The 18,146-nt window shown below is 40.7% G+C and overlaps 1 protein-coding gene across 2 annotated transcripts in view; it reads left to right on the top strand.

The window, feature by feature from the left end:
• BAIAP2L1 (BAR/IMD domain containing adaptor protein 2 like 1) overlaps window positions 1-18,146 on the top strand; it is a 121,351-nt gene that overhangs the window by 47,778 nt on the left and 55,427 nt on the right. For both annotated transcript variants that reach the window (XM_061599692.1, XM_061599693.1), the window contains exon 3: window positions 1,328-1,414. In XM_061599692.1, coding sequence (XP_061455676.1) covers window positions 1,328-1,414 — 87 coding nt within the window. The remainder of the gene's footprint in view (window positions 1-1,327; window positions 1,415-18,146) is intronic.

Below are 18,146 nucleotides of genomic sequence, written 5' to 3'. Positions count from 1 at the left end.
TCAGACCTTGGTCTAGAACAGCTAGATAAAGATTTTGTGAGGATATTGCATGATGCCTTCCTTCTGTGTTCCTAATTGCCCTCCAATCCAGATATGGTTTTTTGTCATTGTCTAGTTTTATTTTTAGCTTGAAGATCAAGATTCCTAAAATTGCTCATAAAAGCATTTTTTAACTTTCATCCTATAAAGTGATGAGGCCACTCATATGCAGTTTGCCATACTTTTCAGAAAACAGACATCCACAATTAACTATTAAATGCACCAATATCTTACTCACCAACATTTCACAGATAAAAATAAGGACAGTCTTGTATACTTGTAATATGCAGTCTCCCACAAAAAACTGCACAATCTGAGCACGTCTCTAGCAGCGCTCCCTCCTGCAACCCCCTTCAGTTCTTACGCATTGTTGACAGTGCTTATACATTGCTGAAGATCTTTTATTTATTCTTCAATAATCTGACTTGACTTCTGAAGCAGCCATGTTAGTTAACTAAGCATAAGTCTCCTTAAAAAAAAAGCACAATGCTCTTTAATCTCACAGTTAATCTGTTCATAGAATTGCTGCAACTGAAAACACAGGTTCCCCATCCCTGGAGTAAGGGATGGAATGATATTCATATCTGATGGTAGGTTTTCACAGTCTATATTTAATAATCATCTTAAGTAAGCAAGTCACCAGTCCAGAATTACATTTAGTTATCTGTGTTGGCTACCCATGTACTTTGGTAAATTGTAAATTCAAGTATTGAAAGGATGGTGAAATCCTATAATTGTTGATGGATTATGGACAGGTATTTATTTATTTATTTATTATTTGATTTCTATCCTGCCCTTCCTCCCAGCAGGAGCCCAGGGCCTTCATGACTCCCAGTATGAGTCACCTGGCAGTCATTGCGGGTCTTAGGATCCAAATGTGAGATCCCACATCACTGAGGCATAATGCAGTAATAGGTTCATGTTGGATAAGCAGAGTGATGTCTCAAAGACTAGATTCATCCTAGTGCACCCTCTATCTAAAATGAAGTAACTAACAAATGCTCCTCCCACTGCACACTGTACTGTTGAGAAACAGCTCTTTGGCTACTATCATGTCACTTTTAAACTTTTTTATCTCTTATCTGGAAGTATTATAGATGCCATGCAGCATAACTTCCAAAACCGTCATCCAATGTACATATACTTTGTCCTGCTATTATTAGCTCTATCCCTCCTCCCTTGGGGGAGAAATGAAACTATATGAATAGTTGATCAAAAAAATCTGTTCATTTAGATTACAACATAAACCATAAGAAATTTTCTGTACTCTTTTTATCACTCTCTGTAGGTATGATTCTTGCTGGAAGAGCCTACTATGATGGTGTTGCAAAAATAGGGGATATCGCAGTTGCATCACCTGTTTCTAAAGAATTGGGTAAGTATATTAGATTATTCAGATTTCTTCTTGATACATGGAACTAATATAGGAGCTTCTAAGGTTGGTGTGTGAGTTTTTGGTTTCGTTTTGCAAACCCATCTTGTCCTCTGTTGACTAGATGATGAACTGGATATAGATTTAAAAACCTGCATGAATATTTGTGAATGCCTTGTTACAACCATACATCATATATATAAATGAGTGCTACGTAACCCTTCTAATTGTGGTCCAACTGTACAGATAGATGCTCATAAGCTGTCAGAGAGTGATGAACATTCCCTTTATTTTTGAGTTTGTTTGTTAATGAGCCTATTTGAGCAAGGTGCAAACAATTATACGGTACAAAGCCTAATATGACTTTCAGAGAATCCACAGTTAAGGGTTGTCTACTGACAAAAAGATCTCTGATCCCATACAAGCCTTTCTCCTCCCATATTGAGGGTATTTATGTGCATCTCAGAATTCAGGTAAGTCCAGAAACGAGGTGAGAAGTGAAGGCAAGGATGCAAGCATTTTCTCCCAGCGCTTCCAGACCGTTAGGTTATTTTGGGGAAACGCGCTATCGATCTGTTTAATTCTCGACCGGAAACCAAAAAAAAGACTAGCACCCTAACAGATTTGTTTAGTTCTGTAGCTACCCAAGCCATTTCTTTTGAGTTGCTAATTATATAAATCAATTGTTTGAGTGGAAAGGAATCGTAATAATACTTCAGGTTTGGCACTCCACGCTTCCCTCCCCCCATCCTATGTCTATAGTTTATAAGTTTAGTAACCCTATTACCTTTACCCTTAGAGATGATTTTTTCAATAACGCACTGCCATTTTTGAAACCACTGTATTGGGATTACATTCTCACTGAAGAGAAAACGTTTAGGGAGAATAGTCCTTTTACTTGCAGCTATCTTGCCAAGCCATGATTGAGGCAAGTGCTTCCAACTCTATAAATCACCAAGCATGGCCTTTGTGATTTTACAATACTTGTGTCATCGAGTTGGTTAAGATCCTTGCAAATTACTGCTCCCAAATACTGAAACCCTCCATAACACAAGTGAAAACTGGAGAGCATGTTAAACTGCTCTCTTTTAGGAGCTGTCATATTAAAACAACATTAAACAACTTCTAACTGAATCTCATGCACATCATCACTGAGCATGCATACTGTAAAACAAGTTGTACTATATTCAGTTGGACATGCATCTAAGTAAATGAACACAGAGTTGCAACCTTACATTAAATTCACACAAACCTTCAACATGGTGAAGTTGAATCCCACTCACCTGTGAAGCTTATTTGGTGATCTGGGTGACATGTTTACATCTTCAGACCTTGTGTGGCTTCTTTCTTTTCCATAAACAGTTGGGGGGAGCAGGCTGGGGTGAGACCTTGTCAGGAGGGGAGGGCTTTAACCCTTTATTTGTTTGTTTGTTTATTTATTTATTTAGTATCCTGCCCTTCCTCCCAGCAGGAGCCCAGGGCGGCAAACAAAGCACTAAAACACTTTAAAACATCATAAAAACAGATCTTAAAATACATTAAAACAAAACAGCATTAAAAACATTTTTAAAAAAACAACTTTAAAAAAGGGTTAAAAACATTATTAAAAGCGTATTAAACAATTCTGACACAGATGCAGACTGGGATAGGTCTCAACTTAAAAGGCTTGTTGAAAGAGGAAAGTCTTCAAAAGGTGCCGAAAAGATAGCAGAGATAGCGCCTGCCTAATATTCAAAGGGAGGGAATTACAGGGTAGGTGCTGCCACACTAAAGGTCCATTTCCGCACTTCCGGGAAGGGTGACTTAGCCTGTGCCTGCTTTTGAGACGGGCTCCTGCCTCAAAAGAAGCTTATTCAGATATATCAGTCAGTTTTTTCTTTTTTTTTTGACTGATTAAACTTCTCCCGGGTAGGGAGAAACGAAGAGATTAACCTCAAAGCCTATTTTTGTTGGGACGACCAGATCTCATTAATTTATGGGACGAGGTCCAGCCGACGAAGGTGGGACGGATTTTTAACAGCAAGCTCTATCTGATAAAGCGAACGTTCACCTTATCTTCTAAGAGAGAACGCACTAACAGGCAAGCACCCTTCTTTCTATATTTTTCTTTTACTTGACTTAAATTGTTGCTGTTTAAAAGAGATTTGCCAGATTGATCAGTTTTTGACATCTCACTGGGGAGCCATAACTTCTCTCTGCTACGCACTAATTAATAGCTTATCTCTGTTTTTGTTGCAAAAAGCTGTCCTGGATTTGCATTCTAAAGATATACACAGAAGAGGGATTTCTATTCCAGATTTTTATTTTGAAAAATATTATACTGTTTTGAGACTACTCTCTTTTTGGTCTATTTTATTTTGACGAATCTGTTTCTTGACGATTGCCATTAATTGTTTCGATCCTGGGAACTGCATTTTGTTTACTTAACTATTGGAGAGATAAGGCTGTCTGCTCTGTTTATACTGTGATGTCACCAAGTTTGGAGTATTAACCCAATTGTTGCTGAAATAAGAAGTGGTTTTCCTATATTTTTCTTTTAAAATGGCAATTAAGAAAGTGGCTGAAAATCTGGAAATAACTATGTTTCAGAAAATAATGGATGAGATTGAGATAATGAAAATTGAATTGAGTAAAATGAAGCAGGAGATTAAAGATATAAGGGTCCCTGTGAGAGAGGTGACCCTGGAAGGGGTCCCTGTGAGAGAGGAGACCCCGGAGATTGGAACAGGGGTCCCTGTGAGAGAGGTGACCCTGGAGACTGGAATAGGGGTCCCTGTGAGAGAGGAGATCCCGGAGATTGGAACCAACGTGGAACAGGAACAAGATTTGGAGTCTATGGACTTTAGAAATAAAATCTATTGTTTGGAACTCAATGTTATCTCTGAAGAAATGAATGAAGATTCTAGAGATAAAGTTATCAATGGCATGGATAATCTTCTGGACTGGAATGATGTGATGGAGCCCAATATAGAGAAAATCTATGGAATTAACTGCAGCCATGTGACAATGGAAAAACTTTTAAGAGATGACCCAGTGTATTTTGAAAAAAAGAACAGAGATATGATTTTACAGCAGTATTTCAGCAACCTATTCAGAATGGATGGCAAGAAAATATTTGGGATAGAGGTAATCCCCATCAGACTCTTACTATATGACTATGGCTTTGACAGCAAGATTATTATGGAATACTGATAATGGAAGATTGGATATTGAAATTACTGGACTTAACAAGACTACTGAAGATGGAAGATGGAAAATGGAACTAATAGAGATAATAGAACAATGGCTACTGAAATTATTGAACCTAACAGATTCTGATGTGATGGATTAATTGAAATGTTTATTTTGACTATGGTTATGACAATAAGATTATCATAATTAGTAATGAGATGGATTAATCGATATGCTTATCTGGAAAAAAAAATTGATAGATATATTTCTTAAAGAATTGAAACCTCTCTTTGACTTTTTGTGAAAAGAATAAAGTAATGTTTATGAGATTTGATGATTAAGTAAGATAACTACTGGAGGAAAGTGATTTTATAATATGACTTAAGAGACAGGATTGTTATATATTATAGACTTATAACTGATTTGATCTTTGACAAATGGGAAGTCAATATTTTACTCTTTATTTTTATTTTTGTTTTTTTTTTCTCTTTTTTTCTTTTTGTTTAACTATTTTTGATTTTGTTTTTTGTCTTTGAATGTTTTATGATTTTGTCTTGTATGTTTTATGAAAATCTGAATAAAAATTATTGAAAAAAAAAAACTAAAGGTCCATTTCCTATATTGTGCAGAACGAACCTCCTGATAAGATGGTATCTGCAGGAGGCCCTCACCTGCAGAATGCAGTGATCGACTGGGTATGTAAGTGGTAAGACAGTCGTTCAGGTATCCTGGTCCCAAGCTGTGTAGGGCTTTGTATGCCAAAACTAGAATCTTGAACTTGGCCCAGTAGCAAATGGGCAGCCAGTGCAGTTCTTTCAGCAGCGGGGTGACATGTTGGCGATACCCTGCTCCAGTGAGCAGTCTCGCCGCCGCATATTGCACCACATGCAGCTTCTGGACCAACCACAAGGGCAGCCCCACATAGAGCACATTACAGTAATCCAACCTAGAGGTTACCAGTGCGTGGACAACAGTGGTCAGGCTATCCCGGTCCAGAAATGGCCGTAGCTGTCTCACCAGCCAAAGCTGGTAAAAGGCACTCCTAGCCACTGAGGTCACCTGGGCCTCTAGTGACAAAGATGGATCCAGGAGCACCCCCAGGCTACAGACCTGCTCTTTCAGAGGGAGTACGACCCCATCCAAAGCAGGCAACTGACTAATTATTCAAACTCGGGAACCACCAACCCACAGCGCCTTCATCTTGCTAGGATCCAGCCCACCACAGAGTCCAGGCAGCGGTCCAGGGCTTGCATGACCTCTCCTGATTCAGATGTTACGGAGAAATAGATCTGGGTATCATCAGCATACTGCGGACACCTCACCCCAAAGCTCCTGATGACTGCTCCCAAGGGCTTCATATACATGTTAAACAACATGGGGGATAAGATGGTACCCTGTGGCACCCCACAGCGCAGCTGCCAGAGGGCTGAAAGACAGTCACCCAATGCTATTAGCTGAGAATGACCCTGGAGATAGAATCGGAACCACTGTAAAACAGTGCCTCCAATACCCATGTCACCAAGTCGGCCCAGAAGGATACCATGGTCAATGGTATCAAAAGCCACTGAGAGATCAAGAAAGAACAACAGGGTCGCACTCCCCCTGTCCTTCTCCCGATTAAGGTCATCCATCAGGGCGACCAAGGCCGATTCAGTCCCATAACCAGGCCTGAACCCAGACTGGGATGGATCAAGATAACCTGTTTCATCCAAGAGTATTTGCAGTTGGTGCGCCGCAACCCTCTCAATCACCTTCCCTAAGAAGGAGGTATTTGCAACCGGTCGGTAGTTGTCACAAATCAATGGGTCCAGGGTGGGCTTTTTCAGTAGTGGTCGAATCACCGCCTCTTTCAAGGCAGCTGGAACCACTCCCTCTCGCATTGATGCATTGAGCACACCCTGGATCCACTCGGTCAGACCCCCTCAGCAAGCTTTAATAAGCCAAGAAGGGCAAGGGTCGAGAGGACATGTTGCTGGCCGCATCATTGCAAGCACCTTGTCCACGTCATCAGGCCGCATCAACTGAAACCATTCCCAAGTTGCACTGGACACCTCATTGGGGACTACAGTAGATGTGGATGGGGCATCAAGACTGCTACGGAGGCGAGCAACTTTACCCTCAATGCCTTGAAAACAATTCACAGTGGGCCTCCGAAGGGTCTAAGACTCCATTTCCTGGAATTGGTGTCAACAGACCCCTGACAATACGGAAAAGCTCCACCAGACAGCTACTTGAGGATGTGATGGAGGCAGAGAAGTGGGCCCTCACCGCCACACAGTAGGCACGGTTATGATGTTTTACTCGTGCCCGATCAGCCTCACAGCACGTCTTTCGCTACTTGCGCTCTAGCCGTCATCCAGCCTGTTTCATTGCCCTTAGCTAGGATTTTAAAATTTAAATTGGATTGTTTTATTTAAATTGGGTTGGTTTTTTAAAGAAACTTCAAAATACGCTTCTCCTTAAATAACAGGTTAAATATTAAGTAATGTGACTATAGGGATGTTAACCTGCCCTTGTATCTAAAAAGGCCTGGTAGCAATAGGTGACCAAGAATTCCATAGGTGAGTGAGTAATCTGGTCAAGAAGGGAAGGAGGGCTCGTCTGCATCCAGCATAGTTCAGTTCTCAGGCCTTCCTCTGCCAGCACCCAGCAAACTACAGTAGGGCCCCGCTTTACGGCGTTCCGCATTATGGCGTTCCGCTGATGCGGCGGTTTTCAAGCAGGGGAAATTCCCCGTTTTAAAGCTGATTTTGCCGTTTTGCGACGTTTTCGCGTCATTTTTTTCACGACATGGCCCATTATAGTCTATGGGGCCCCGCTTTACGGCAATTTCCGCTTTACGGCGGGGGCCTGGTCCCTAACCCGCCGTATTAGCGGGGCCCTACTGTAGTAATTCTTTTTTGCAGGCTACTAATGTTTGGGAGCTTACTTACAAGGCTATGTTAGCCCTACAGTTAATCTCTAAACTAAATCAATGCCAGGTATCATTTCTCAAATATGATCATTTCTCAGATATGAATATATCCACTCCATCTACCAAAAACAAACTGTTCTAGTCAACCCTGTTTTGATGGGCACTTCATTTTTGTTTGCTCCTCTTTTTTTTGTGAGGATGGGGCCGAGGCAAGTGAAACAGAAAGGAGCAGGAATGGAAGACAAAACTGTGCAGTGTGTAGTTTTCTATATTCCCCTATTTAAGCTGTAGTCCTATTACCCACTTACTTGGGAGAAAGCATCATTGAACTCAAAGGGACTTCTGAGTTAATAGGATTGTTCTGTTAACCTTGAAATTGGTCATGAGTTCTAGTCATATTTTAAAGATACTCCCTCTCTAGGTAAGCAAGGAAAACATGCAGAATGTATACAGTGCAACTAAAAAATGCAAGGCTTGATTGTAAGAATGAAAAAGGTAAAGGTGTCCCCGCACTTCTAGTGCGAGTCGTTTCCGACTCTTAGGGTGACATCTTGCAACGTTTACTAGGCAGACCGTATATATGGGGTGGGATTGCCAGTTCCTTCCCTGGCCTTTCTTTACCCCGCAGCATATGCCGGGTACTCATTTTACCGACCACGGATGGATGGAAGGCTGAGTGGACCTCGACCCCTTTTACCAGAGATTCGACTTCCTTCTTTCGCTGGAATCGAACTCCGGCCGTGAGCAGAGCTTTGGCTGCATTACCTCCGCTTACCACTCTGTGCCACAGAGGATCTTTGTAAGAATGAAACAACAGTGTAAATACATGGGGAAAAAATTATTTAAATCAATGATTTCAATCGTCCTTTTTTCTTACTTATTTAAGTTATCAATTTAAACCAGGAGTGAGGAATCTCAGGCCTGGGGGCTGAATGTGGCCCTCAGGGCATTTCTTACTGGCCCTGTTTCATGTCCTCCTTGAGTACTTTTGCCTAGCCGGAATGTGTCCTTAAAGTCACACCTGATGCTCCATCTGCTTTTGCCTCTTGCCCTACTCACCAGTGGTATGCAGCCCCTGAAAATTGTCTATGAGGCATTATCTTTGGGCTGAAAAGGTGCCCCACCCCTGATTTAAACCTTGCCTTGAAGAGTCTGTATAAGTTTCTACTTGCTGCAAAGTACATGTTTTCTTTCTGACCATGCTGAATGTCTTCCCTTGAGATCCTTAGAAAAGGAAAAACATTATCTGCTAATTACATTGAAGCTGAATAATGTGCACTGTGACTGTTCAGGAATTGGTTTCTCAGAATTTGTTACAAATAGGATCAAAGGTGAACTGGCATGCAATGAAAAACATTTTTAAAAAATAAGCAAAATTATATGACTTTGTTGGACCTGACTGTATGGCAAACTAACGACTCCTGTTACCTTTTGTTAATATGAAACTACACTCTAGTGTTCAATTTGAGTCCCATGATTGTCTGTACATCTGAGCTTGGGATAGGATCCATTGGCCAGTGCAACTTTGAAAGCATTCCGTCAACCTAACAGGCAGTATTGATTCAAGTTTGTTCTTTGTCCGCTATCTACTGCTTTTACTAGTCTGATTTTTTCCATCCCTCCAAATACTGATATTAGTATCAGTATTTATTTCAAAATATATTTTGAAAGGAAATATCAATAAATGAAAGGAAATATCAATGTTTGAAGAAAATATCAATGTTTTGAAAGAAAATATTGATAATTTGAAAGAAAATATTGATAAAGGAAAGTGGCTTTGCCACTACCACCTCCGCTGTGGCTGAGGCTGGTCAGTTTGCATGTTAACAGAGACTGGCTGTTTTTCTTTTGGAAAGGGAAGAAGAAAGGCAGCTTTCAGTGCATAAGTGGATAAGGCTTTATAAGGTCAAAAACAGCACTTTGAATTGAGCCTGGAAATTAATAGGCAGCCAGTGCAGTCGTGCAAGAATAGATGTTATATATTCCAACTGTCCTATCCTTGTTAACAATGTGGCTGCTGAATTCTGCACCGGCTGCAGTTTCCGAACCATCTTCAGAGGCAGTCCCACATATAACACATCGCAATAATCCAACCTAGAGGCTACCAGAGCATAGACTACTGGAGACTGTCCCTGTCCAGGTATGGTCACAGCTGGGCCACTAATTGAAGCTGATGAAAGGTAGTCTGTGCCACTGAGGCCACCTGAGCCTCAAGCAACAGAAATGTATCCAAAAATACCCCCAAACTACATACCTGCTCCTTCAGAGGGAGTGTAACCCCCTCCAAAGGAGGCCCTGCCCCATTCATCTGGTCTAGAGAACCATCCCCTAATAGTGCCTCAGTCTTATCTGGACTGAGATTAATTTTATTGGCTCTCATCCAGTCCATTACCAAGGCAAGGCATTGATCTACCACATCCACTGCCATACCTGCTGATGTAAAGGAGAAATAGAGCTGTGTGTCATCAGCATATTCATGACAACAAGCTCCAAAACTCTGGATATCTCTACTTAGCATTTTCATGTAGATGTTAAAAGGCATGGGGGATAAAATTGAACCCTGCAGAACCCACATTGAAGACTCCATGGGGCCAAACAATAGACCCTAAGTACACCTTCTGAAAGCAACCATCCAATGGGACTGAAACCACCACAGAGCAGTGCCACCAACCCCCAACTCAGATAGTCATTTGAGAAGAATACCATGGTCAATGGTATCAAAAGCCACTGAAAGGTCAAGGAGGATTAATAGGGATATGCTGTCCCTATCTCTCTCCCGACACAGATCATCATACAAAGTGACCAACACAGTTTCTCTCCCCAAATCAAGCCTAAACTTCAACTGAAATGGATCTAGAAAATTAGTTTCATCCAAGAGAGCCTGTGACCACATGCTCAAGGACCTTGCCCAAACAAAGGAGATCAGCAACTAGACCGTAATTATTTAGATTTTCTGAATCTAGGGTGGGTTTCTTGAGTGGCCTTACAACTGCCTCCTTTAACCAGGCAGGGACCACACCCACTGCCCCTCTCTCGAGAAGGCATTAATCACTTCCCTGGCCCAGCTGGCTGTCCCCTGTTTGCTAGTTTTATTAGTCATGAAAGGCAAGGATCAAGAGCATAAGTAGTCGCTTGGACTGAACTAAGTGCCTTGTCCATGTCCTCGAGCCCTACTAAGCACCCAATCCTGCTCTATTCATTATAAGAAGTGCAGAACAAACAAACTCTTACTTACTGCTTCTTTATTACTGGCTGGGTAAAGAACACAACTGAAAAGCAGAGCAAAGGGAAGTCTGAGGGGTGGAGTATAACTCTAGCCCATAATATAAAATGCTAATATTTAACTATTCAAGGGTAATGTTACTATCCAGGCTCTTTTTTTCAGGACCACTTAAGTAATTATAGGGTGATTGTGATCATGAAAAATCCACCCTCAGTCAGGGAAAATCTTGAGTGAACAGACTTTTGGGGGCTCTTCCAGATGAGACTTTTGTTGTGCACTCTCCTTGCATTATTCACTGAATTTTTCAGACTCCTATTTTTAAATTGCTCATGTTCTTAAAACAAGCTGTTATTCTTTAAATGGAGATTGTTGTTTGTCATGTCACAAATTAAAAAGAAGATCATTTCCCCCCAAAATCCTGGGGGGGGGGGAGAATGCATAGCTCGGGGTGGATAGTGCCTCATCCCTCCCTGGCTACAGGATTGTCTTCTCAACAAGCCCTGAGTCTTTAACATGGGCAAGACTTGGTTTGCTTCCTTCTACTTGGAGCATGGATTATTCAAGTGGAGGGGGGGTAGCAGAGAGAGACGAACCTGTACTGCTGTGCTGTGAATGGAATCAAGAAAAGAACAAGATATTCAAGGACACATTTGAGGGGGGGAAATCCAGTGTAAGGGAAAAGCCACTGAAGTCTGGAGCAAACAGGATTGCTGCACAAAGATAAAGAATATGAATGCCATTGAAAAATCAGATGCTAAGTACATATTCAGCTGAATTCTCACCTGTCCCTAATCTGAGCAGAGTCAATGTTCAGTCTACCAGTGGTGCATTACAGACTGCATCAACTAATCAGTTTAGACCTAATGTACAACTCTACTGGGGAATTGAGCCAGCAGGTACATGCCCTAATTACATAGGAATAGTAACCTACCAAACAGTTGAGGCAACATTTCCCATACTCAGGAGAGTGTGGGACATAAATAAGGAGGCACAATCATTTTTATATGATGTATTGGGTAATAAGCTTATGAATAGTTAAGGCCCAAGTTTTCCTAAAGTGCAAGTTGCAACCTTACTGGGGTCACTGATAGAGAAGAACGGGATTAAAGTCTCCAAGTCTGACTGCTATATTCCCAGTTATCTCAGAAAAGTTGCAATGATGGAGGGAAAGGTGAGGTGTAGGAGTTGCTTTGTGGGGAGGTGAAAGAGAAAAAATGGAGAGGGCATAGGAACCAGTTTGGTATTCCTAATGAAGTTTCTTGGGTGGGTGAAGTACAAAAAAAGTTAAGAAGGGAGAGCAACTGAATAAATGTTGAAAACTACTAAATTATAAAATAGCTATAGATTCACAGTTCCTTTTCTTCAAATAGAAAGTATACTACTACTTTTATACTGGATTTTTGTGGAAAAGTAAAAGAATATTCATGAAAATTGATATGTCTTGAGGTGTTTCTTAAAGAGTAGGTAGTATTTCATTGTGTGAATATCTGAATGTAATGAGTTCCAGAGATACGTTGCTAGCAAAGTAATGTTGGGTATGCTTTCAGTTGGATTCCTGCATCGAATCCAGGGGGTTGGACTCGATGGTCTTATAGGCCCTTTCCAACTCTACTATTCTATGATTCTATGTGACATCAGCTGTAGTCTTTTGTGTTGAAGGATCTTTGTGTTTTAGAACCAGTAAAATGAAAAACTAAAGAAGCAAGAGAGTGCAGGTATTTAAAAGTAAGAAGAAATATTTTAAAATTAAAGTTACGATGGAAGAGAAATCAGTGCAAAGAAAGAAAAAAACTGGTCAATAAAGATTAAATGATCTTTAGAGTGCAAAATATATATTACTTGTTTTGAAGGGATAGAAGGAAACCAACAAAAAGGGGGTTACAATAATCAAGTTTAAGAATCAAAAAGTTGGAAGGAAATTCAGTACTACAGCATCCTTGATGAGTGGCCATACAACTTCTGCTTAAAATCCTTTACTGGAGGGTCCACTGCCTTCTCAGGAAGTCTGTTCTACTGTTGATCATCTCATACCGCCAGAAAGTTCTTTCTGTTTAATCTAATTCCGTTTTCTTGAAATTTGATTTGGGTCCTAACCTAGCAACAGAGAACAAACTCAAGACCAAAATTATCTATGTGGCAGCACTGCAAAGAGAATGAATTAATTTTAGTGATATCTTAAGAGAGAACGTATTTAGAAATATTAGTGTTGATAACACAAGAATCTATCCACTCTGGATATTCATTTCATTTCATTTTTAATTTGTATACCGCCTTTCTACATCACTGCACTCAAGGCGGTTTACAACCATAGAAATGACAAAAATATACAGAAGTAATCATACTATCATCCTATAATGCTACAAAATACAAAGCAATACAAAATAAGCTTAAACAACAAATGTTACAAAAATACACAATAATACATATACAAGTGTAGCACCAATACAGATTACTATTAAATAAACCCCATATCAGTCCCTTCTGCTTCTAACATAAACACTCTGTCAGGGTCCTGGCTCTCACCCAGGGCCCAAACACAGCTCACCCCCAGAGTCTCGCAACAAAGAAGGGACCTGGGAACTGCTCACATCATCATAAAAAAAACAAAAAACCGCTTATATCACAATAAAAACAACTTAAAGCTTGTTTTTATGAACCTACTAAGGTAGATGGCAATTCATATAAAATATCAAAGTAATGTACAAAATATACAATAAAATATACAATGAAACATAAAATACCATACAAACAATACAATGTCCAGAGCCTTCTTGCTCTTGCCCGATGACGGTGCGGCCCTGGCATGGAGACGGTGGTGGTGATGGGCAGTGATGGCCCAGGCTGAGGGCCAGCGTGGGTGGCGGTGTGGGCTACCTGCTGGACTGTAGGGGCACTGTGGTGTATCTTATTTATTTATTCATTATTTGGTTTATATCCTGCCCTTCCTTCCAGCAGGAGCCCAGGCACAGTGCACCACCTGGTACCGGAGATGGTTGCAGTTGGCCCCCCTGGGGGTGGTGGGTAGAGGGCGGCCAGCATCGCCATCTCATCATCCTCGTGGGATTCCTGCTTGATAAGCAATGGGCACAGGCCAGGCAGCAGAGGGGGCCCCCCACCTAGGCGCTCGTAGACCACAGTGGGGTCCAGCTTGTCTGTGTAGCTGTAGAGCGGGATGCTACCACAGCCCTGCAGGAACCCACCTCCCAGCATCCCCACCTCAACATTGATGCCGCTGCCATACTCCAGGCTGCTGGCCTTGGCCACATGCTCCTGCTGTGCTGGAAGAGGTCAGCCAGGAACTTGTCATTGAAAGCACCCGGGTCGATGTAGGCGCTCAGGTCAATGGAGTTCTCATGCTCACAGATGTCCAGAAGGTAGCTGTAGGCTCCGCCGGCTGCTGCTGCTTGTGTGTGGGGCTGCCCGACCAGCAGTAGATGTTTTCCTCCAGGAAAGGCTGCGGGCGTGATGTTCTGCTGCAGTGACGAGCTACTCCTGTTTGCCCGGGGGCACCTTGCACAGGAAGACAGGAAGAATAACTTTATGGTTTCACATGTCCCCCAGAGATGTATGACCTGGATAGCATTACGAAGATGGATCCCCAACAGCAGGGAACCCTGCTTATTACTTACCCTGCTTATTACTTAGTTGGATACAACCTAAAAAGTTGGATTACTTAGTTGGATACAACTTTAAAAGACCAATTAGTAGAGATATAATAAACAGCATTTAAGTGATGAAACTGAAAGCCCGTTCTGTCCATAGAAAGATGTCTGCTGTTTCAGAATTCAAGACTATTTTCCCTCACATATGATTTGTATACAGTTCCTTTAATCTGCCAGATTAATAAATACAGTATATGGCAAGATTAGATAGATAACTTTCTTTGATTTTACAAAACTGTCTTGAGTTTGTTTTCTCTGCTGTGTATGCTGTCCCCAATAAACCTCATATGTAATATGGATTTCTGTTCTGCCTGTTGAAATTGCTGCCCAGAAAACTTCCCTTTATCTACCTGACTGTTCCCAAAATTGAGATAAGGGGAGAAGACAGTAGGAAGTCTGATATCTAGGATTCAAAATGAGTAAGATATGAAGACAAGGGATTGTGGGGGTGCTAAATTACTATTTGTAAATTTGCCAGATAATTTTAAAAGGCATGACATTGACAATGACAGCAATGCATGAAATGGAAATGGACTGCCTTCAACTTGATTCCAACTTATGGTGACCCTATGAATAGGGTTTTCATGGTAAGCAGTATTTACAGCCTCTATTAAAACTGCAAAGTTGAGCTCTGTTTATATGTTGCACCACCAGCTGTAATGAATAAATGAAGAGCAAGTTTAGAAAACCAGATTTTTTAAAAAATATATTTTTATTAATTTTAAAGAAAAACATAAAACATGAAAATGAACAATTTCACTCAATACAAAAAATAAAGGTGGGTCAAATAAATCATCTACTATTACATTAAATTGAAATAATTCATCAGACCAATAAAATATAGCTTGTTGACAATTTCACATTAATAAGTATCTTCCTTGCAGGTTCCTTTCCAAACCAAAAATTATTACTGTAAACACAAATGCTGCAAGTGGGTAATGACCATGCACACCGACTCTTGTATACTCCATAAAACAATGCCATACAGCCTCAAATTTATATTGTGTACTGTGTCCCTGGGCAATTTTCACTTTTTGTGCAAGTTTCTCTAATGAAGCAATGTACCACGATTTTTGATACCAATGTTCAAGCTCATTCACTTGGAAATCCTTCCAATGATTGGCAATTGTGGCTGTCACTGCTACTAAAAAGTGAGCTATCAATTCTTCATGGAGCAAGTCTTTGTTCTTATTCCAAAAAAGGAAAAAAGGCTCAAACATGCCAGTTGTCGAGAGGATAATATTTGCTCTGTGATCAACCCAAGTTCAATAAATACCTTTCCCAATACTAGGGGGTTTTTTTAGAGAAACACGAGAAGCCTCAACACCTTCGGGGAAGTGCTGTAGATTAGTGGTACAGCATCTGCTTTGCATGTAGAAGGTCCTAGGTTCAGTCCTTGGCATCTCCAGGTAGGACTGGGAGAGATCTCTTCTTGACATCTTGGAGAGCTGCTTGCCAGTCAGTTTAGGTGAACCAATGGTTTGACTCTGTGTAAGACAGCTTCTTATATTCAAAATATGTGATGAACAGGGTAGCCAAGCATAACATGAGATATATTTTCTATAAGATTTATTTTACACAGTAGACTGTATTTTAAGCTCTCTACTCTTAAAGTGATGATCCAGTTTCCAGTTTCCCAGTGGCTTATATTTCTAGGTTAACCAGTTCGTACTTCAGACTTCAATTTCAATCCTGCACATTATGAAAAGTAATCTCTATATCACTGAGGAATCCAAAAAGCACTTAATTAAGCATACAAGTTCTTGTGATAGTGCTCTTGTGGAAATAGAATTGTGTAAGTGGCTGGCTGCATCCAGAAAGAATGCTCATTACCTTAAATTTATACTCCTAACACATTTACACTGAATGCCTACTCTAAATCAATATTTTCCAAACCACATGAACTATTTTCCTTTCAGGTATGAAGTATGATAAAAGCTTCCTGGTGGCTTGTCCTCAAAGTACTGTGAGAAAGCTAACACTTCTAGTATAATAATAAGTTACATAATTGTTTACTTTTGCATTTTAAATGGAAGTTCCTCATAGTTATTGGTCTTTTTGGTATCCAAGCTGCCATGCCTTGGAATTGGTAGTTTACTCTTTGGGCCACAATTATATACTGGCTATACTAGTCTGTTCCTGAAATTGTGATAGCTTTCCTTTTATGGCCATCTGAGCATAAAGTCTTGATTTATCTTTGTTTCACATGCTGCCTTGATATACTTTTATGAAAATGTGGATTATAAATACTTCAATTAATAAATATATTTACTAAGAATGAAGTGTAGCCAACATTATAGATGTAAATGAATAGCCCTAAAGCCTGGGATGAATTTTATTATACCAGGGTTAGGTTTAATAGAAAGCTCCAGATCCCTTGGATGTCTGCTCTCTCCTCTAAAAACTCTGTCCTCAAACCCTTGAAAGTGTGTAGGCAAACTGTAAGTGACAGCTAAGAGAGGTGTTCTACATAACACATGGGTGCACTATTCTCTTTACCTTCCAGGCACAGGAAAAACAATTTCAGCAGGGCATGATACGTAAAATGCACATTCTGGGGCCCAGCACCAGGACCATATTCAGACCATACATTTATTCCACTATTATTCCTCTTTAAACCATCATGACTTACCCCCAAGAATCCTGGGAAGTGTGCTGAGAGTTGTTAGGAGACTTTTTCTCCTCATAGAGCTATAATTCTCAGAGTTCTCTGGGAAAAGGGACTGTTAAACCACTCTTACAATTGTAGCTCTATGAGGAGAATAAGAGTCTCCTGACAACTCTCAGCACCCTTCCCACACTACACTTCTTTGGGGTAAGTCATGATAGTTTAAAGTGAAATAATAGGGGAATTGATGCATGGTGTGAATGTGGTCCAGGTTTTGAAACAAGGACCTGACACGTGTCCCAACTCTAACTGAACATTGTATTAGATTTGTCCCATCACCCTTCTAAAACAGATCACAGAATCATACAATAGTAGAGTTGGAAGGGGCCTATAAGGCCATCAAGTCCAACCCCATGTGCAGTGCAGGAATCCAAATCAAAGCATTCCTGACAGATGGCTGTCCAGCTGCCTCTTGAATGCCTCCAGTGTCGGAGAGCCCACTACCTCTCTAGGTAATTGATTCCATTGCCGTATGACTCTAACAGGAAGTTTTTCCTGATATCCAGTCGAAATCTGGCTTCCTGCAACTTGAGCCCATTATTCCGTGTCCTGCACTCTGGGATTATCGAGAAGAGATCCCGGCCCTCCTCTATATGACAACCTTTCATGTACTTGAAGAGTGCTATCATATCTCCCCTCAGTCTTCTCTTCTCCAGGCTAAACATGCCCAGTTCTTTCAGTCTCTCCTCATAGGGAGAGCTTTAAATCTGAAATACTTTCTCCCTGGCCTTACAGAATAATCTGCAGTTGAAAGGAGACCTGTTAGAATAACCAGGAATGAGTTTATCACTTTCCCATTAAATGGAATTAATTAATTAATTAATTGCATTTATATACCACCTCATAGCCGAAGCTCTCTGGGCGGTTTACAATAATTAAAAACATTAAAAACAAGCATACAAATTTAAAACCATACCAAATTAAAACCCATAAAAACCGATAGGCAAGTTAAAAATGTGCTATTCAAATGCTGTTAAAAATGCCTGGGAAAAGAGGAAAGTCTTCACCTGGCACCAAAAAGATAACAGTGTTGGCGTCAGGCGCACCTCATCATCAACATCATTCCATAATTTGGGGGCCACCACTGAGAAGGCCCT

Source organism: Rhineura floridana, chromosome 17 (assembly GCF_030035675.1).
Source record: "Rhineura floridana isolate rRhiFlo1 chromosome 17, rRhiFlo1.hap2, whole genome shotgun sequence".
Taxonomy (NCBI): Eukaryota; Metazoa; Chordata; class Lepidosauria; order Squamata; family Rhineuridae; genus Rhineura; species Rhineura floridana.
Note: the sequence above shows the minus strand (reverse complement) of the source record. Positions and strands in the feature narration are given on the sequence as shown.